This window comes from Crocuta crocuta, unplaced genomic scaffold, assembly GCF_008692635.1.
Source record: "Crocuta crocuta isolate KB4526 unplaced genomic scaffold, BGI_CrCroc_1.0 scaffold275, whole genome shotgun sequence".
Lineage (NCBI taxonomy): Eukaryota > Metazoa > Chordata > Mammalia > Carnivora > Hyaenidae > Crocuta > Crocuta crocuta.
The window spans coordinates 403,218-425,530 of NW_027530497.1; the positions used below are offsets into that span (position 1 = coordinate 403,218).

At 44.9% G+C, this 22,313-nt stretch overlaps 1 protein-coding gene across 1 annotated transcript in view; it reads right to left on the minus strand.

Annotated features, from left to right (window-relative positions):
- The window catches only part of POLR1A (RNA polymerase I subunit A), a 74,334-nt gene that overhangs the window by 47,585 nt on the left and 4,436 nt on the right, over nt 1–22,313 (minus strand). The window contains exons 3-12 of the mRNA XM_077766663.1: nt 21,866–22,015; nt 19,092–19,199; nt 18,041–18,126; nt 17,817–17,920; nt 11,766–11,852; nt 10,029–10,134; nt 9,584–9,746; nt 6,748–6,918; nt 6,484–6,606; nt 3,988–4,218 (exon numbers count right to left, since the gene is read on the minus strand). Of these exons, the coding sequence (XP_077622789.1) occupies nt 3,988–4,218; nt 6,484–6,606; nt 6,748–6,918; nt 9,584–9,746; nt 10,029–10,134; nt 11,766–11,852; nt 17,817–17,920; nt 18,041–18,126; nt 19,092–19,199; nt 21,866–22,015 (1,329 nt within the window). The remainder of the gene's footprint in view (nt 1–3,987; nt 4,219–6,483; nt 6,607–6,747; nt 6,919–9,583; nt 9,747–10,028; nt 10,135–11,765; nt 11,853–17,816; nt 17,921–18,040; nt 18,127–19,091; nt 19,200–21,865; nt 22,016–22,313) is intronic.

Here is a 22,313-nt window from a genome sequence, read left to right on the forward strand (position 1 = left end):
CTGTCAGTCACCCTTTTCCTTCTCGCCTAACCTGCGGTCCGTCCTTCCCTGGACCGGGCACTCTGCTTCCCAGTCATGACCCCAGCCCTTCAATCCAGTCCTAATCTACGGGCAACACATTAACAATTTGTGAAAAGTTACAAATATGTTGTAAGTACACGTGTATGTGATTATACAAGTGAGCACTGCTTACAATGTTATTGAGATTTTGGAAATAGGGGCACCTGGGTGGCTCAGTGACTTCAGCTCAGGTCATGATCTCACGGTTCATGGGTTGGAGCTCTGCAAGGGGCTCTGTGCAGACAGCTCAGAGCCTGGAGCCTGCCTCAGATTCTGTGTCTCCCTCTCTCTCTCTGCTCCTTCCCAGCTCACACTATTTGTCTCTCTCAAAAATAAAGGTTAAAAAAAGGAGAGATTTGGAAAATAATCATCCTTCGTCCCTATGTCTTGATGTTAAGCCACTTTTCCTTCATAAAATCTTTTCCTGTCTTTGCGCCTGGTTATCATGTCCAACATGGCCCTCGCACCTCAGTGCCTCCCACGTCTCAGCCTGGGTCGGTCTACTCCACTGGGGTTTCCTGAGCACCTCCTGCATGCTGGGTGCTGATACACTCTGCCTGCATCCTCATGGAAGTTAGGGATTGGAGGGAGGAAGAACGGGTGCACACATGGTGACACCACCACACAAAGAGAACAAGAGGTGAGGCGGGAGTGATGAGCGTGTGGTGGGAACACCATGGCGGGTACCTCCTACAAGTTCTGAGAGTGGCAAACTACAGAACACAAGTGGGACACCTGCTTTTGTAAACAGCATCTTCCGGGCACGTGGCCAAGCCCATTCATTTGTGTGCTGCCCACGGCGGCCCTTACGCTCCCCAGGCAGGGTTGATTAGCTGCATCAGAGACCATGTGGTCCCCAGAGCCTAATATATTTACGAGCAGGCCCTTGGCTGGAAAAGCTTGCAGACCCCTGCCCCAGAGAATGAGGGCTTTGCTGAGACCTGAAGGACTGGCAGGAGTTGGCCGGGGAGCATGGGGGAGGGCAGGGTGATCCAGGCAGGCCACGAGTGTGCGAAGGCAAGTCCTGACGGGGAGGGACTCTACACTGATGGGGGCCAGCTGGTATGTGGAAGGCGGGCTGAGAGGTGAGGCTGGAGGGGAAAACAGGGACAGTGTGCCCAGGACTGGAACTGAAGTTGGAAGACCAGTGAACGGGCCGGCCCCATTCAACCTCGCCACTGCTCGGAACTTACTTCAGTCACTTCCCAGGAACTGACCGGCCTGTGGCAGCAGGCCAACCTTCCCTCTCCAAGCTCTGGATCCCGCTCACCTCCAACCCCACAGACGTAACCAAGGCCATGTCAAGTTCTCCATGCAACTGCCTCACCCTTGCATCCCAATCACGTCAGAAACCCCGTACCGTTCTGTTTGTCTTTCAAATGCCCTTAGCTACTGGCCCCGCTGCCTCACGAGAGCTCTGAAACCTCGCTGCTCCCACTCTTTGAGCTGCTCTTCTGCGTCACAAGTGACCTTCATTTGGACAAATCGGATATGCCCTCTCTCAGTTTCCGCACTCTTCTCAGACTTTCATGAACATCTAACAGGTGTCCCTGGGAGATATGAAGATGCCAGGGGCTGCTCTTGACCCAGAGGAGCCCCACAGCCACATGTGGGAAACAGATGCAGATGCCAAATGCGGAGGCCCAGCACCGCCCCCCCCACTCTCCCTCAGCTTCCCCAGTTCTCCTGCTTTCCTCCTGCTCCCACGTTTCAGCCCCCAGGAGTCCTCCATTTTCTCTCTCCACTGTATTTTGTGCTCAGAGTTTACACTCTGAAAATCCCATTTCTCAACTCTATGGCCCTTAATTTAAGTTCCACACATCCACCTCTCACAGGAGATGGGCCTTTAGATTAGCCACCATCACCTCACTTTACAGGGGCCCCACGTACCTCCTGCCAGGGCAGTGACACTCTCCTGTGCTGGGAATCACAGCTTGGCTCTCACCTCCTATCTCTTCCACAGCCTCGACCCCCAGTCTATTTAAGTCACCCCCTCCCCCCAAACATCCCTGCCTCGACCTTCACTTTCCTGCAGCCCTCAGGCTGGCCCTCCCCTGCCTCCTGATTGAATTCTCCGTGCCCTCCCACCCTCAGGAGCCCTTTTGTTGTTGAGTTTGCATCACATTATTTCTAATAAGAACTTCATCTTGGTCACCATCAAGATACAAATATAAACACTGGTAAAACATATAAATGCATCATGCTTATTCAAGCCAAAACCAAGAGTATGTTTCAGTCCTGACTGGGCATCTTAGTCTACACACCTGAAAACCAAGTATAACTTTTTTGATTGAACACACATAATTTCTTCATCTTTCAAGTTCTTTGACTTCCATGTGCCTTTCTTGGTGAGCATCAAGCACTAGAGGCACAGGCCTCTGTTGCTATTCCCCACTGTGTCCGCCACACCATTGAGTAGCAATGCCACACGTTCCCTGGAGATGCCCCCACCACGCTGTAAACTCCAGAGTAGTGGGGCCTTATCTATGGTGACCGGAAAAGCACGGCACAGAGCGGTGGGTCCTCTGTACCACCGGACCCCACTCTTCCCTCCATTTTTCTTCCCAATTTCCCGACTAGGAGACTATATCACATGTTTGGCCTGAGTTAACAGGAAAACTATGTTTGTCTGGCTTCACCCCAAGTTATGGGAAGTACCCCTTGAAATCTCCTGCGTCTCTCACACAGCTCCTACCAAAACACCAGGCGCTTCAGAAAAGGAGAATAATCCCACAAGCCTTAACATAAACCTTACTTAATGCACTAGAAAAGAACAGGTGACCTGATCTGCGTCTGCCTGTGTCTCCTACCACCAACGCAGAAAATGAGTAGTGTTATTGTTGGGCCTCGGCAAAGTGGCGAGACAGGAAGTGAGAGGAGGGGCTGCGGTGCAGAACCTTCAGTCACCACAACGAGGCCACAGCGCTTCCCTAATCTTCTTGGTTCCTCCTTCAAAGTTCCCTCAAGGCCGTCAGAAACTTTGCAGAGCTCCAACTCATTACTACCAAAGACCTGGGTCAGCCACTGGGTCTGCATGTGTCAGAGGGGCAAGGAGAGGTCTAACAACACTCACTCAGTCAGCCCCTGACTCTCTCCACATTCACACCTAAGTTAAATCCAAATAAAAATCCACTTCAACAACTTCTGCTACTACCACCTGGTTAGTGACCCACCAGGGTCATCTGTTCTGCTCCCCCCAGCATACATGGTTCCGATTTAACAGGACACAAATGAGGTCATTCACTCATTTCATACCCCCAGCTAATCAATCACGTACTCTTCCCAGCGGAGCCCAGGCAAGTGTTAGCTTCCCTTAACACAGGACTACAAGCAGCCATCAGCAGCCACCAGGAAATGAGGCATCAGATGAAACCTGTGAATTATCAGTTATCGTGGACACAGAGCATTTCCTTCTTTTAGGTCAGTTCTCAAACATCAGCATGCAGAGGAACCCTCCAGAGCACTTGCTAACACGCAGATTCCTGGCCCCCATTCCCAGAGATTCAAATCCATTTTGCGGAGGGGTGGGGAGAAGAGGGTTAACGTGCATTTCTCACAAGCCCTAGGGATGCTGCTGCTGACCTGAGAACCACCCTTTGATGAGCCCCACTTAAGGACAGCAAATTCTCCTGCTCCAGGGAGACAACTGAGTTATCACAAGAGAGCATGTGTGTCTGGCACTGGGCTGCGTGTCACTGGACAGCCAAATGAAGCTTGAATCACGGCGTCAGAACCCTAGAAGGCCAGCTTCAGCTGCGGAGACAGAGCAAGGACCACGCAGTCCAAGGAACACTGCGTGCGGGGGATGATTCCTCTAGTGCAGGCTCAACAGCTCACGGATTCCAGTGTCAGCACTCACGGCTGGCAGTCACAGGCGAGCCAGACAAGAGCTGGCCGAGCCCCTGAGCACATGTGTCCATTACTCACAATTTTTGTTCCCTGGGGCTTAGGTGCCCCCGTGGCTGGTGTCAGGAGCTGTTTGGCCACAGCTTCCCGCTGTGTCAGGTCCACGGCACTCAGGGCTGTGCGACTACCATCCTCGTTGATGACCATGGAGGCCCCCGGGTGCACACTGGGGCCATTGATGACTGCTTGCCTCAGTTCCTGAACATTCCAGGGGGTGACCGGCTGGGGGTAGGTCAGTTTTGTGGCAAATACCTGGAAATAAGGAGCAGATATGAAAATTTGGGGCAGGCAGAAAAGACTGTATACAGATTCAAAATCTGACTCAACAGGCTATGTGACTTCTTCCTCATGACGCAGAGGTGCTATCTTAGCCACAAAAGTCCTTCAGGGAGTAGGCAACATCCTGTCTGTCTTCTCCATAAAGCCATTTATCTAGGCTTGATGCCTTAGGGGACTAGAGATCGGGCTTCCTTTCCTAGCAGTCTGTCTGGAGAGAATAGTCTGAGTGTTGCAGTTTACACATTAAAATTTTTTTCACTCATTCTAAAACTTCATCATTTCCTCACCCACTAATCAATTCACAGTTCCCAAAGGCAACACGGAATGGGACACTAGCTTGAGAGGGGTGACAAATATCCGCCCTCAGGTACCACCATGGCCCCCTCCACTCCAGCAGGCATCACTAACTGATCACGGCCCTTGCCCGGAGTCCAGAGTTGGAGCCTCTACCCAGCAGTTTTGGCTGCACTACAATCAAAGTGGCACTTGTATTGAAACCAATTCAGTCTCCTCATACACAAAAAATACAGTGTTACCACTTAATGCTTGACCTGCAATATACTGGAAGAAAGACGAGTTTTCTGGTTAAGTACGTTCCTAAGTTCCTGATTATTATAAACACGCAGATGCTCCGACATGCACATAACCATATCAGAGACTCTGAAGAGTCCTACATAAAGAGCCTGGTGGGACTCTGTCCAGGTCTCTGCTTAAACGACACTTTGCGAAAAGCCTCACCTGCCACCCCAGCCAGTACTCCCTCTCCCCACAGCCTATTCCACTTTTTCCACTGCACTGACCACCACCTGACAGTGTTTATGCTCTGATATATTCATTTGTCTCTACCACGGGAATGTAAGTTTCTCAGGGGACACTCTAGTCGATCTGGTTCACTACTAATCTCCAGCTCATTCCCCAAACTTATTTCAGTTCCTCTGTTCCCAGAACACCTCTCCATGGTGCATTATGGGAAGGGTGTGCCACAAGGAACCAAGAGGCACTCTCTCACATTCGGCTCCTCACAGCTATCCTGTTATTAACACCCCCAGGCCACCATGGCCCTGAGACTTGGACTAGGTTGGAGGTGGGCAGAGGTGGAGTCCTTCCTTAGGAAAAGCCATTATGAAATGAACCCAGATCCAAGAAAGGTAGGCTCGGCACCTCTGAAGGTGGAAAGAGGCAGCACTAAAGGCTCTCCCAAAGCTGGGCTGCTCCAGGCATATAGGCCAAAGCCTACAGGGCTAGTCCATGCCTTCTGTCCAAAGGAAGCAACCAACAGCAATGAATGGGCCTCTCCTCCCAGGGCCTCAGACTCAGGAAGGTCACAACTGGGCTTCATAATACCTTTCCCTGCCACCTGACTTGGCTTCCAGACATAAAGATCTACAGTTCTAGGAGGCGGTGGACCCAGGACTAAGCCTTCTCTGACTCCTGGCCTCTCATACGTGTGCCCTTGCCCAGGGAGCCGAGTGTATCCCAGAGAGATGAGGCAGTGGGCATGCAGGAGGCCATCAGAACACTTGAGCTCTGCTCATTACCAGCGCTCCCCATAGAGCAGCAGAGGGGGCAGCATGCGAGGAAATGAGACTCTCCACAAAGGGAATTAAACCATCTTCATATTACTGACCTCAAGGCCCATTAAGGAGGAAGCCAATTAAAGCGATACTGCTAATGAGCACCACAGCCTGAATGGGTGGGGAAGTGAGAAAAGGAGGCTGGCTCCCTGAGGAAACACTAATGGGTGGATGGGGCAAACTGCTCACCCCCAAGGAGCTGGGAGGATGGATGACACACACAGAGCCCTCTCTGGGGGCTTTCTCCCCTTCCTGCACCCGGCAACTAAGTGTACACATTCCTGACTCCTAATGCCAGGCAAGTGCATGGGATGGAAACCCCCCTTTCCCTCTTCCTCATCTCTGTCCTGCACTCAGTCTGACTAAGAAGGTTTAGAGACTAGGCTTTGAGAGGCAGGAGGAAGATACGCAGGCAGGGATGTGGTAGTCCGCTCCCTCCTTGCCCAGGAAGAGGGTCTTCCTCAAAGGTACTAGGTGTTTGGAGACTTGGTCAGGTGTGGACACCATCACACAGCCTCATGTCCCTGCCAAAGGCTTGCTCAGGAAGAAGCAAAAGTTGTCCCCAACCAAGCCACCACCAGTCTGCTACATACCTTCTCCCCCAGCCCTCAACACTCCCATGTACCACACCCAACAGTAGCCAGAGAGGCCCCACCGCACACACCATAGGGATTCCAATTTCGTTGGTGTTAATGTACATGTCTGGGCAGATGACAGAGCGGGCTGCGTAGTCCACTCGCTTTCCCATCATGTGCTTTCGGAACAAGCCATCCTTCTTCTCCAGGATCTTTTTGCAGGAAAAAGTCCACAGAAAACATGTTAAAAGAAAAAAAACAAAAAAACAATATCCTTATTATTTTCTTGCTTCAAAACAAATACGGTTATTTAACCCCTTCAGTTAGCAACGGGGATCCAACTTCCTGCTCACCTGTCTAATGCCAGGGTACTTTTCCATCATTAACTTATCCATCTCACTATCAAACACAATATTGACGTGGCTCTGAAGACGAATCCAAATGTTGTAAAGTTTGTCTGTGAGGGACTGGCCTGGAAGCATACTCAAAAAGGATCGGTCCAGAGCAATCGAAGAGTCTTTTTCCTGGCAAGAGACAACCAAGAAAAGAGGCATGATGGAAAAACCTCACAAAGGCCAGGTTTGGGTTTTTTTTTTCTTTCTTCCTCTAGCTCTGACAACTGATGGGCTCTGGAGTTTGCCTTTATGTCTTTTGAACCTGATGCATCAGTGGCAAAAGTCCTAATAAATCAATCTTGTTGGTTTGTATCAATGTAACATCAGCCTCATACATTTACCAGCCTGTGTTTTTCTGATACTAAAATGAACTCAAGTTTACATGTAAGCTTTCTTTTCTTTTNTTTGTTTTTTAATCAATACATATTTATTATCTCATAGTTCCTGTTAGTTAGGGATCAGGGCACAGCCCAGCTGGGTTCTCTGCTTCAGAGTTTCTCCTAGGCTGCAATAAAGGAGTCAGCCAGAGCTAGGGTCTCATCTGAAGATTCAACTGGGGAAGGATCCATCATCTCTAAGCTGACATGGTTCCTGGCAGGGTGCAGTTCAGAGAGCAGCTGAACTGGGGGCTTCAGTTCCTAGTTGCTATTGGCCAAAGGCCACCTATAATTATGTGCCTTGTGGGCTTCTCCAACATGGTAACTTGTTTCACTGAACTGTGAAACCCAAGAAAGTAATGGAAGAATCTGCTAGCAGCAGCTGCTGAAGTCCCTTACTATCTAATTCAGACCACTGTAGAAATTCTTGCCCCTTAATACTCTCCATGAAGCTCTCTTATCCCGCAAGATAACTGTCACATGGAATTTTACCTTTGTTTATGGTTTTGGAAAACCTGGATTCAAAGCATTTATGAAAATCCAAGTGGAAGAATTTCTTAAAAGAAAAAATGTTTGCCATATTATTTTCCATTTTAACAATGAAAATGTGGGTCCCCAACTGAGATATGTCAAGTGACTGGCTGATCTCCCCACCTCATTGGAATATTTGAATCCTTTTTAATATTTCTGTCCCTGGCTCTGCCTCCTTCTCTTCTCTCCTGACCTGCCCAGGAGACAGGCCCTTAAGCTATGTGACAGCACCACCTACTGACACTGTCTGACCACCTACTAGCCCCAATTGGCTGGGTATGACACTGGGGATAGACAGATGTCCCCCAGTGTGAGATGATGAGAAGAAACTGTCATTGTGTTGGGGGAGGTAGGAGGGGAGGGGAGAAGCTCTAGTAAGAATGTCAAGAAAACCATTAGTGAAGTGGGTTTGTCCTCAACCATAAGAAATAGGAACATTTTCTTTAGATACAGGGAAGACAGATGAATTTTCTGCTCTGAGGGAGCCTTAGGAGAGATGGTCACCTGTATGACGACAGGGGCCCTGTCAGCCTAACTCATAATGTCATGTCATATGCATGACTTTACCTGATTCAGGGCTATGGGACTACTCATGCAATGAGACCTTGTCTTACTGGCATATACTTGGTGCCTAGTATAGCCCCCTGGCCCATGTCAGGCATTCATGATTCATGAGATAGCTGCCACAGAAACAGAATGTGGGGAGCAAAGAGGGAAAGAAATAAGAACATGTCCTGTTAATCACATAGAAAGAAGGCACTGCGACTTCAGGTAGCAAGCACCTTAAGAATCAGAAAGGATCCTGTTTATTTCTGTAGATACTTGGTCTTTTTTCCCGTTTTTTTTTTTGTTTGTTTGTTTTGTTTTGTTTTGTTTTTTGGCCAAAGGGCTGCTCTAAATTCAAGAGACACTGAAATAAAGTTCTTAGCCCTGGTCATTGGTTTTGACTATCTCACAGACTTCCCCCTAAACGGACTAGGGCCTAGAGACGGCATATTCCTCTTAGATTGAAGGATTTTGAAAGCACACCTATGCTGACAGGTCAGAAAACTTAAAAACCAAAGATCAGCCAGAGGAGAGCAGGGACAACCCACAGCACCAGTGTCCAGGCAGACAGTGGCGCCACCTGCTGATGGGCCTGGCTCAAAGCTGAACGGCTGCCAGCAGCCGGAAGGGAGCCAGAGAGCCCTGTCCACCTAAGGCTGAGACAGCCTTCCTACTTCCATCCAGATGGCATCCCAGAGCAGGGAAGGAGCTCTGTGATCTCAGCAAGCTTTCTGAGTGCCTGATTCATTTTTATACCCACAGAAGACCTGGCACACTGAAGGAGGCCCAGAAAGTCAGCTGAAACAAGAAAACTGAATCCAGCTCTACCATTTACTGAGACCTCAAACCTGACAGTCCCATTCTGGGAAATTCCTAGAATCGACAACACTTGCCTCCTGAACCCCATGCTAGCGGTCTTAATGAGCCAAAAACAGAGCTGGATGATTCAGGCTCTGGCACCATAACCCAAAAGAAACATTCTTAGAGCCGACAGGATGGACTCTTCTTTCTAGAGCTGCCAATCACTGCCAGTGACGGTGGGTGGCCCAGAACAGCCTTTGTGTCAACTCTTCCCACTAACCATACACATTTTATAGAGGAAATGGGCCCAGGAAATTAAAGCAACTTAGCAACAGTCACTGGGGCAGAAACTAGACCTTTCCATGCTCATATCATGCTTTCCCCCTGACATTACCTAGGTCCTCCAAATGACAGCTCGCACACAGCTATACAGAATTCCCAGCCAGCATCTCCCCGCACCCCCAGAGTTCTGCATCTGCTCTGCGGGCATTAGAACTAAGCATATATGCTTATGACGTCAGCTCTAAAGCAGCCCTGACCTCATCCTTGGCAGGTGCTGCCACCTCACATGGCAGCTCCTGTTCTTGGGCCATCAGTGCCAGAAGTTTTCGGATCAGGACCATGTCCTTCATGACAGCCTGCAGGTTCACTGTCTGGCCATTGGTAAACATCTGGTCCCCCAGCCGATTGACAGGGCGATACCTGTAAGGGGACAGATGGAATTGTTCAATGTGAGTGAAGGGTCACGTTCTTCAGCCTCCTGCCCATCCCTGCTATGGGCAACTCACAACCCACCACACTCAGAAGTCAACCAACATTCCTATCACATTCAGGACAATACTCCCAACCATCTGTTACCTGGGTTGGAAGAGCTGCTTTACTTTTCAGTGCCCTGGCTCTGTAAGCCTCTCCCAGAGGTCATTATCCAATCAATCCCTCAAAAAACCTTTTCCAAGTAAAATAAAGTCAATTAAATGGCATTACCTTGAGGGTGGCACCACCAAGAAATCCAAAAAGAACATACTAGGATTAAATCTGGACTCCATGCCAACATCTTCCAGTCCCAAAAAAAGGTAATTCAGAAAGAATCCTATATTTGAAATAAACCAAAATGATCATTTAAATTTATGTGTTAGGGCAGGGATGGATGACCACAAAATTTCACCTGGTGAAAAAAAAACTACTCAAGAATATGAGACAATACATAGAGGTAAATCACATTTTTCTTTCTAAAAACAAGCAAAAACTAGCCTCTGCGTGTTGAGAACCTGCACACAGGTGATGGTGGATCGAAGACAGGCTCCATAAGGACCCCAGTTCTCAGCCCGGGGACTGGGATGGATAAGGATGGTGAGAACTTTTCCTAGTTTCTCACTACCCTGCTGCAGGACTATTAGACTTAAAATACACACACACATACGGCTTTGGCTTTTATGAAACCTGTATCTAAAAGTGCAGGGGAATCAAATTTTAGAAAGTTAGCCTTCTTAAAAACAAAATAAAACAAAATGCCCTTCATATGCTACCAAGAGGGGATCATTTTTGTGGATCAAAGCTATATTTTAAGTTTCTAGTAAACTTAAAAAAACAAACAAAAAAAAAGCTACGTCAGAGTGCCTGGGTGGCTCAGTCGGTTAAATGACCTCAGCTCAGATCTTGATCTTAAAGCTCACGTTGGGGNAGGCTCTGTGCTGATGGCTCCAAGCCTGGAGCCTGCTTTGGATTCTGTGTCTCCCTCTCTCTCTGCCTCTTCCCTGCTCATGCTGTCTCTCTCTCTCCCCCTCAAAAATAAATATTTAAAAATATTTGGAAAAAAAAAAAAAAACCAGGGCGCCTGGGTGCCTCAGCCGGTTAAACGTCCGACTTTGGCTCTGGTCATGATCTCACAGTTCATGGGTTTGAGCCCCGCATTGGGCTCTGTGCTGACAGCTAGCTCAGAGCCTAGAGACTGTTTCGGATTCTGTATCTCCCTCTGTCTATGACCCTCCCCTGCTCACGCTGTCTCTCTCTCTCTCAGAAATAAATAAAATATTTAAAAAATTTCTTAAATAAAAAATTAAATTATTAAAAAAAAAATGTAAAATCCAGAACAAATAAAAGTGTTAGGGCCTACTACAGAAATGATCATAGTAACTAAAAGTACTCTTTTTTTTCCCTGACATCACTTATCCGTTCAGCAACATTCCAAGTGTTTATCATTCCACAGAGTTGCATTCAGTGTTCCAAAACAAGGGCACTCTCAGAGGGTGAGGACATGGTGGCTCGAATATACTGCCTAGCTTTTGTTATACGGGCAAAAGGAATGGAAGACTTTCCCTTTTGTAGGATATTAAAACATAGAGAGACCCTAATTTAAAAAAGACATATTACAGTTCAGTTTTTGAATCATAAGAAGAATTCCCTCAGAATTCTCTAAAAGTTACAGGCACTTAAAATAAAGTAAAATAAGCTGTACCTCATAGAAATCTGTCAAACTGTATTAAGCAAGGCCCACCCATAGCTATCATTTAATGACCAGGTTCAGGTACCATAATTGTCAAGTTCATGGTTCTTGCCAATTGTCTAATGCATCAATGACAATGTACCCTGAAGACAGCTCTAAACCTATGAATTGATTTCAGGAGAGATCTGCAATTATCAGAGCTTGGAAAAAATAAAAATAATAAGGCCGGATAAATAAGCCTAGAAACTTATTTCTATTTCTTTAGGTTGATACAGCACCTTCATTCTTCCAAAGGGCAATGAGATGTTCTCGGGCGCTGGTGGGTGTCAGGTACCCTCGTTTTCCCATCTGAGCATCCTCAATTCCTGGAGCCAGGAGGGGGGATTAAAGCACAATAAATCAGTAACAGGCACTCTTCTATAATGGGATTTATCAATGCTTTCTCCTCACCCTGCCAAGCCTGCAATTTGACCACAGAAATCAATCTCTAGGATAGCTTACTCTCAGCTCTGGATTTCTTTCCCCCTTAACCTAATTTCTAAAGTAATGGAAACAATATAACTATTTCATAAAACCAATAGAGCAAAAGAAAAATAAATCACACACCATTCCATCACATTGTCACTACTATATATTTTTTCCAGTCCTTTGGTTTATATAGTGTCTAAGATAACTGTAATCTTAAGTGTGGACTTATTCTGTACCATGCTTTGCTCAGTTAGTACCATCTTGTGAACATTTCTGCATATGCCACTGAGAGGATGCTCCCTAATGACCTGACCATACTCTTACAGTTGGACATCTACAGTTGACCCCAGTTTTTGTACTATTTTAAGTTATACTATGATAAAGAATTTTATGCACATGGCTTTACCAGGAAGATTCACAGAAACTGAATTAGAGATAAGTTAGTATCATCATTTTTATGGGAAAAGGTATATTCAATTCCTTCTTACAAATATGCAGGTACACGGAGATTGATTTGGGTTTCTCAGATTACACAAGAGTACCCTGGGATACTATCTATCCATCAGCTATACCCAGAGGAAGTCAGAAAATCAAACTTGGTGCTGTCATTCAGGAACTAGGGCTCTAGGTACTTAGATAATTATGGAGGGCCATAATAATAATAATAATTATGGACCTTTTAGTTTCAGAACTATTAACCTCTTCTGAGATACACTGACTGAAATTAGACATTATTCAATTTTCCCTCTTTATGTACTTATCAGCACAGTAACTCTGTCTTGTCTGTGGTCCTAGCATCTGACACAATGTCTAGCACACAGCAGATACTAAATAGTCACTGGCTCAAATATACGTATTCAAAACATCCTCCAACAACCTATGCTTATAAACCCCACTCTTTTGCCTTTTCTACACTTGTAAAATCCAACTTCATTCCACCTCCAATTCTCCAAATAAGATTCTTTACCATCTGCAGAGGATATGTCATCACAAGTTTTTACAGCAATAGGAAACCTGGATCTTGGATAACAATTAATAGGTGCAACATAATTTAACTAGTGTCTCTTAATAGGCATTTAAGTCATTTCCTATTTTAAACTATTTAATACTGTGGGTACGTCTAATTCTTAAAAGTCGTGAAAGTATAACTGCTAGGTCGAGGAGTCCACACATTTAAAATTTTGATTCCTATAAAAGCAAACATTTCAATCAGTTAATGCAATTGAAGGAAGTGTGGGTATGCAATGAAGAGAGCTTTTGACCTTCCAGGGGTAACCACAGCATTAGAAAGCTATATATATTCAGTGGGAAAACACAGATTCCATTAAGCTAAACAACTTGTGGGCATTTCTGAAAAAGACTATCTGAACTTCCTCTCCTACTAAACAGGTTTGAAGGGCCGAGGAAGATTAGTTGAACTTGGCAGTACTCACCCGCTCCTGTCCCAGTAGCTACCAGTACATGACATACCCCACTGCAGTTTTATTGCTGGGAAGGCCAACTAGAATTAGGGTTATTCGTTCACAGGATCTTAGAGTCAGAAGAAATCTATGGGATGTTACCTCCTCACATGGGCTGAACCATTCTCACATGACACTTGTACAACTTGGAAAGTGATTTCTGCTTGGATGGAGTTTCAGAACAGCCCTAATGTGGGTTTCATTCAGCTGTAAGGGCTGCTACGTGACAGAGAGGTTGGAAGGTCAAGTAACTTGAGGAAGACTGGATCATGGTGGAATGTTTTGGCTATAAGGATTCTCATTTTAAAATGCTAATGTGCATCATGGGGCTCAGAGGAGTGTTCTGGAACATGTGAAAATTTTACAAGCTTTAGTGCTCCTGGTGGGATCACTACTACTAGTAGCAACCACAGAAGCACAGGTCTCACAGGTTGGCTCCCCTTGGTCAGGAACCCTTGTGCAGAATGCTCACGTCCATACCGCCCGCTCCCTGGACTTATGGACCTGTGTCACCTGCAGCCTCTTTTGAGAGCAGAGGGCACATGGTCTCCACCTTGACACTGTGCTCAGCCATAAGCACAGTCTTTGGCATGAGGCTGAGTGCCCAATGAATAAATGTTTGCTGAATACTAAAACCCCAATCCTGGAACCACTGAAAACTACAGTCGGCACAGAATTTTAGGTGACACCACCATATTCTCATAGCTGCAGTGAAAGATTCCTTTAGAAGAATACATTTGGTAAAGGCAACGGAAGGCTCCTTAACTGCTAGATGTTTGCTCCAAAGAAACAGTTATCTTTTGGAATGCTGACTATCTTCATTTTCAATCCATGAACATTTTCTATGGCATCCTAAGAGCTAGAAAAGCAATTCCCCACCTCAAAAATGGTTTCAAGGGCTGCTTATATAAAAGATAGGAAAAGCCACCTTTGTGGTTAACTGTTAACCATTAAACAAAATTAAACAGGCTTTCTAAATGCAGTGTGGCACCTTGGATTGGATCCTGGAACATAAAAAGGACATCACTGGAAAAACTGGAGAAATTCAAATTAAGTCTGTAAATCAGTTAACAGTAGTGTACCAAAGTTAATTTCTTAGTTTGGACAGTATACCCTGGTGATCCGAGATGTTACTTTAGGGCACACTAAATAAAGAGCAAACAGGAACTCTCTATACTATCTGTGCAATTCTTCTGTAAGCCTAAAATTGGTGTAAAATAAAAGGTCTGAAAATCTGTGTCCCCTCAAGTTTCACGTATTAAAATCTTAATCGCACCCATGTGATGGTGTTGGAAACGAGGACTTTGAGGTGATTAAGTTGTAAGAGCAGACTCTCATGACTGGCTTTTTTTTTTTAAAGAGAGAGAGAGGGCACGAGAGAGGGCAGACAAAGGAGAGAGAGAGAAAATCCCACAAAGGATAAGGGGCAGAGAAAGAGACAAGTGGGGCTCACAGGGAGCTTGTGCTCACCTGAAGCGGGGCTTAGGCTCACCTAATGTGGGACTCGAACCCATGAACTATAAGATCATGACTCAAGTCGAAGTCAGATGCTTAACGACTGTGCCACCCACATGTCCAGGATGGGTGCCCTTATAAAAAGACCCCAGAGGGCTCCCTTGCCCTTTCTGCCATGTGAGGCTACAGAGAGAAGACGGCTGTCAATGAGGAAGCAGGCCCTCACCAGACACTAAACTTGCCAGCCAAATTTGCCACCAAAAGCTTGAACTTCCTAGCCTCAAGCCATGTGAAAAATAAATGTTTACTGTTTATACGCCACCCAATCTATGATATTTTTGTTACAGCAGCCCAAATGGACCAGGATAGTTATTTACTTGAATCCTTGCCACACAGTCCTTAATATAAAAAATTATGCATCTCTAAGAATAGAACTTATTTCCCTACCTATACCATATTCTCAAGCTCTGGAATAAGGTTTAATAACAATATGCTATGGACTTTCACTCATGAAATCTCAACCGTGGGCCAGAAGTTTTGTTCTTGCCACTGTACACAGCTGAAAATAAAGCTCCAGGAAGTGACCCTCCCTAAGCCACTCAGCATAAATAGCAGAGTATCAGTCACAGGTTATGCTTTTTCCATCCTGGCACACTGACTGCATCACGAAAACGAGCAGTTAACATCTATAGAGCATAAACTGTACAACTATAGGTAGCAGGCACTGGTCTTGGTTCTTAAAATGGAAGAGCTTATCTAATCTTCACCACCTCAAAAGAAAACACAGAAAAACATGTTTAAACAATCCTGTGGCTACAAAAATAAAAAAGGAGAAGATATGCAGATACCACAGACTCACGAAAAGATGCTTAACATCACTCTTCGTCAGAGAAATGCAAATCAAAAGCACAGATGAGCTATCACCTCACACCTATCAGAATGACAAGCACTAACAAGTATTGCCAAGGATGTAGAGAAGAAAGAACCCTTGTACCCTGTTGGTGGGAATGTAAGTTGTTACAGTTACTGTGGTAACGAGCATGAAGACTCCTTTAAAAATTAAAAATAAAAATACCAGGTCCTGGGTGGCTCAGTGGTTGACTTTTGGTTTTGGCTCAGGTCACGATCGCATGGTCATGATTGAGCCCCGTGTCTGGCTCTGGGCTGAGCATGGAGCTTACTTAATACTCTCTCCTTCCCTCTTCCTCTGTCCCACCCTGCCTGCACACACTTGCACTTGTGTGCACTCTCTCTCTCTCAAAATAAATAAATAAATACATACATACATACACCATGACTCAGTAATTCTACTAATGGGTATTTAACAATAATAAAAAGAAAGAAAAAAAACCTACTAATTTGAAAAAATATACACACTCCCAAGCTTATTGCATTGTTATTTACAATACCCAAGATACAAAAGCAACTGAAGGGTCCATCTATAGATGAATGGATTAAGGAAGATGTGGTGAAGAGATATACAGTGGAATAGCATGCAGCCATAAAAAGGATGAGAGTGAGCCATTTGCAACAACATGGATAGACCAAGACGGTATTATGCTTAGTAAAATAAGTCAGATTGAGAAAAGTAAATACCACATGTTTTTACTCATCAGGTGGAATCTAGACAAAAATGAATAAACAAAAGGAATCAGAACTATAAATACAGAGAACTGATGGTTGCCAAAACGGAGGGGAGATGAGCAAAATAGGTGAAGCAGATACAGGTTTCCAGTTATGGAATGAGTAAGTCACAGTAATAAAAGGGACAGCATATGGAATACAGTCAATGATACTCTAACAGTGATGATTAGTGACAGATGGTAACTATACTTGCCATGAACACAGCATAATGTATAAACTTATCAAAGCACCAGTTATACACTTGAAAGTAATACAACATTGTGTCAACTATACTCAAAAAAATTTTTATAGGGGCACCTGGGTGGCTCAGTTGGTTAAGTGTCCGACTTCGGCTCAGGTCATGATCTTGCAGTCTGTGGGTTCAAGCCCTGCATTGGGCTCTGTGCTGACAGCTCAGGGCCTGGAGCCTGTTTCGGATTCTGAGTCTCCCTCACTCTCTGCCCCTCCCCAGCTCATGCTCTGTTTCTCTGTCTCAAAAATAAATAAACGTTAAAAAATTAAAAAAAAAATTTTTTTTATATAAAGAAAATGTAGGGGCGCCTGGGTGCCTTAGTTGGTTAAGCATCCGACTTTTGCTTAGGTCATGATCTCGCGGTTCATGGGTTCAAGCCCCGTGTCAGGCTCTGTGCTGACTGCCAGCTCAGAGCCTGGAGCCTGTTTCAGTCTGTGACTCCCTCTCTCTCTGACCCTCCCCTGTTCACGCTGTCTCTCTCTCTCTCTCCTAGAAATAAATAAAAATATTTAAAAAAAATAAAATGTAAAAGTAGAAGTACTAAGTCACTCAAATGTTTTCCCAAGTACCCCAACCGCAGAGCAGAATGGAGTAGGGGACATTCTACTCCAGGAATCTGAGTGCACAGCCAGAAGTAGCCTGTAGGAGGCGCTAATGTTCTGAATGTTCAGTTTTCCTTTAAAACTCACCTACATTATTTTTACACTTTACTTCAAAATAAATCCACACTTAATTGACAATGAAATGATTCTAAATATCTGTCAAGTAGATTTCTTCTTCCTCAAAAATCTTCCAGGAAAATGACTGCCTAAGGAAAGATGCACCTCATTCGGCCCATGGCGCACTTCCTCATAATGTAGCTCAGCCTGTCAGTTCTGCATGACAGGCCAGGGATGAGCACTAACCTGGGTCCCCTCCAACTGGAAAAGGCCTGGACACTGCCTCTCTGCTAGCCCGCCACAAACACGCAGGATAGAAACATGTGGTAACGACCAGGTATTCCCAAGGTTCAAGACACATCTGATGGCCACACCTGTGAAATGTGGCCAAAGACCTCCCAGCCTGCTTACCCAGAGGCTCTGTGTCCTTCTGGTCAGCTTTCCTGTGCACCATGGCTGGATATGTGATGGTCAGTTTGCTGTTGTGCTCCTTTCGGATGACTGACCGTCCAGTCCTATGTATAAGAAGAGTTGTGACTGAGGAGAGAAAAACCTCAACAACATATTGAGTAACAGCTGTGAGTGACTGGCCAGAGGCTTCTGGGGAAAGAGAAAGGCAAGAGCTCAGAACTCACTTGCAGTGGGGACATCGCTTAGCACTCATATGTGCCTTCCAGAAGGAAGCAATGAGTTTGCTCCTGCTCTCACAAACATTTTTCACCTGTTGAGAAAGGGCATAAAACCTTGCAGTACCATTTGAAGAACCCTAGAGCATATATTCATGTTATGATTCTTACCTTTTTTTAAAAAAAACTATCCTCTTTCTTAAACATTTTCCACAGAACCCTAATATAGCCAAACTCTACCAATTACAGAGTGATTTCTTTAAGCCTTAAATTTCCTCATCCATACATAGGAATAAAACTAACCACCTCACCAAGCTGTTACTAAAAGATTGTGAATGCGAGGGGATGTGGAGGAGGGAGCCCTGGAATACAGTAAGTCCTCAATAAATGCCAGTTAACTTAAAACAAATCTCTCTAGATGCGGCTAGTATACGGTCCCTGCTGCCTCCTTCAGAAAGGCACATCCACAGTAAGCTACATGAAGGGGACTGAGCCTGGCTGCAAATGATACTTTTCCCTGGGAGCTTTTGTAACTTCACTAGAATTCTACCCTAGACCAATTAAATCAGAATCTTGGTTGTGAAACTTGGGCATAAGGGAAGTTAGATTTTAAGATTAGTACTTGAAAGATGAGTACAGGTTGATTACCTATGCCATTCGTTCATCTGTTGAATGAATTAATAGTTACCCAGGTGCTGTAGGGCTGGGGGGTGGGTGAGAGGGTAGCGATGGTTTACAGTGTTGGAGAGAGAAAGAAGAAAAGAACACAGACACCACTCTAAAAATAAGACCGTATACCACAACCTTGCTGGACACTGTACTTAAACCACCTAATTTCATCGAATCCTCTCATCACTCCTGCAGGCAGACATTAAACAAGAGGACACAGAGGCTCAGGGACAGCAATGTAACTTACAATGTCACAGGCCTCTAAGAGGCAAGGCTGGGATTCAAACCCAGGTCTGCCCTGGGAAGCAAGAAGTATACACAAATGACAGTGCAGAGGGTACTGTGATAATTATACCAAAACCCAGGTGTTCTAGGAAAAGGGATAACTCACATGTGCTCCGTGGGATCCCAAAAGATTGTTCTGTACAATACTGGCTGTATATTGTTCTAACTCTTCCTGAATTTCGAAGGCAGTAGGATCAGCATTTTCTTCTAGAAACTGAAAAACAAAGGGGAAAACCATACTATCGAAACAAGCAAGCATCTGATTGCAGCATCACGGGGCCAGCCTCTCCACGGGGTGGAAGAGTTGAGTTCAAGAGAAGGGAAGGAAACTTCACACTGTGCTGCCTTTACAAAACAGTGAGGCAACACTGCTGTTAAATAAATAAATAACAAAAAAAATCAAAGAATATCCTGCTTCCAATAATGTGAGCTAGGTTATTCAAACCAAACCAGAAAATGAAAAGAACCAAGATAGGACATGGTATTAAAAAAAAAAAAAAAAAATTAAAAGCTCTGAAGAGCTGACAGGACAGTGAGGAACACTGGCAGACTGAACTGAAGAGAAGCCAGGAATTTAGGAGGCCGCACAGCACAGGGCCATGCTTGCTCTGGTGCAGGGCTGTGGCTCTGCACAGCTCCAGGGTGGCCCTCAGTGTGGTTGTGTCCCCCTGCAGAAGGCAAGGACACACTTCCGCGACACTCCCTGGAGCTGCACAATGCGGTAGTCCTAACTTTGGGCGCATTTTCCAACTCACTCATTTTGAACTTAGAGGCCTCAAATGATGAAGGGGACAGAAATCAAAGCCTGGAGTAAGTTCAAGGACAGAATTCCACCCCACAAACACAGGAAGCTGGTTACACCCTTAGGAACCAGGCTGGGCCTGAGACAGAACTACAGCCTGGATTCCAAATGCCTGGGCAGCCTAGAGAGCCCTCAGCTTTGAGGCCTACGATGGTCCCAGACCACCGTGCACATGGCAGAAGCAACTGGCATCCTCTCTGAGGAATGCAGTCCCATCCTACGCCTCCAATTATTCCTACCAAGAATTAAAAAAAAAAAAAAGATGAAGAAAAAGAAAAACCTGTCAAAAAGCACACAGGACAGGGGAAAGAGATGGGGCTTCTGGGGACAATATCTTGACAATGAAGGTGACCACACAGGTGATGGTGTTTTGTAACTATTTGTTAGACTATATGATTAATGTATTTCTCTGTGTACGGTTTACTAAAGAAAAGTTTTAGGGTAGTAAGCATCGTGAATAATTTTATACCAACAGATCTGAAACTTTCAATGAAATGGACCAACATCTAGAAAAAAACAGAACTTACTCTGGGTAAAGTTTTAAGGAAATCCTTCTCTCTAGGATAAGAGACTTTGGGTTAACTTTTTTGGCTCTGTTCGCTGGAAATCACGTGTGCTTACATGTGCATGTGCATGCATTATTATGTACTGAATCAAACCAAACAGTCCAAGACCATAGGATTAATTCCAGGCCTTTTCTCTTTCATGTATTTGTAACTCCTTTCTCTAACAGTATGAAATCTGGCCTGCCTTATCTTTAAAATATGTACTTATTGGATCAGTCCCCCTCCCTGTATGTAAAGCCTCTCCAACAAGGCTGCCACCCCACCCATGTATGGCTCTCTCTCACTCAACTTGGGGTCCCACCCACTCTAAGCCCTTTTTGTGGGACCCTTCTCATCCTGTGTGGGTGCTCACATCCCTCACTGGCCCATCCAGGATGAGTACCTTCTCACTTGACTGGCACTCACATCCTACGCTGAGCTTTTATTCCTAAATGAACATCTTCCTCACCCTATGTGAGTTCTGATATTCCATGTCGGGCTGCCCACACATACAGGGATGTTCTCGCCTCACATGCTTGTCTCATCTAGCTTGGGTTCTGACATAAGACCACAGCTCTGGGTAGCCTTCTATCTGCTCTGCCCACCAAATGTCTTTAAGACTGAATTATTCCAGAAAGGGAAGTCGAAAGGAAAGATAAAAGGTTTCCCTTGTGACAAGAAACAAGGATGCCTGCTACTCCTTCAACACAGCAGTGTGGCTCCTAGCCACCAAATAAAGAAAAAGAAATAGAACATGTAATGACTAGAAAGAAACAAAACTGCCATTACTCCCAGATGATAGGATTATATTGAAAATCAACAAGAATTTATAGGTAAAATGTTAGAATTAATGATACACTTTTGCCACAGTAATATTTTGATCTACAGACAGAAAACGAATTTTACATGAAATACTTCTAATAGCACCAGAAATTCTGAAGGATTTTTTTTATAGTCAAGAGAAAACTGTCTCTATGATAGATTTGGTAGTCTCCATCTTATCCAAGTAATCAAACTTAGCAATACCAATAATAAAACAACCTAACAGCATGTGCCTCCTGAAATGACACAAAACATCCCATACGGTGTGGGTCGTATTCTCACCAAAATGTGAAATCTAGTGGAAATAATCAGACAAATCCAGAGAGTGAGAAATCCTACGAGACAACTGGCCTTGAGTCTTCAAAAAAGTCAATACCATGAAAAACAACTTTCCACATTAAAACATCCTACATTTAAACAGACCAAAGAAATGGAATAATCCAAAGCAATGCGTAAGCCTCCACTGGCTCCTAGGTCCAGAAAGAAACCTCCCTGATGGCTAAAATGGTATTAAGATGTTCTTTTCATTAGCATTTCGTCCATTTCTCTTATAACTTCTAATCACAGAGCTGTTGGTATCTAGTGAGAAGACATAAGGATCAAAAGTTCTGGTGACCGTTAGGATGACAAGTCTCAGGGACCACACACGAACAGCTATGCTTTGAGCTGCTTTGGCTTGCCTGACAGCCACGACGGCCACCACCCACCTACCCTGTTTAGAATTCTCTCAAGCTCGTAGACGGCTTGCAGGGCCCCGACTTCCAGAACTCGCAGCTGGCAGACTAAGAGGTGAATCACAGCCCGGGGGCAGGTCAGCATGTGACAATTTAAGCAGGAGCCTCGGAGCAGCAGGTAGAGTTTCTGAAGAGAGGGGATAAAAAGAAAAAGCAGGATAATTAGAGACACAGTCGTCAAGGTAATGTTTAATGTGCTTCAGTTTTGTTATGAAGCCAGTTGACTCCTTTGAGAATTCCACTTCCTGCAATGTACCTGGAAAGGTCTCTGTGGCCCTATAAACTAGATAAACACTCCTCTGTATTTTTTCTTATGGTTTCATTTTAATCTCTTAAAAGTTGAAATTTACTTTAGGTCTGAATTAGAGAGTTACTTTCATATTACTTAACTAAGTACTGAATCCTAATTTCAGTATTTAAATACT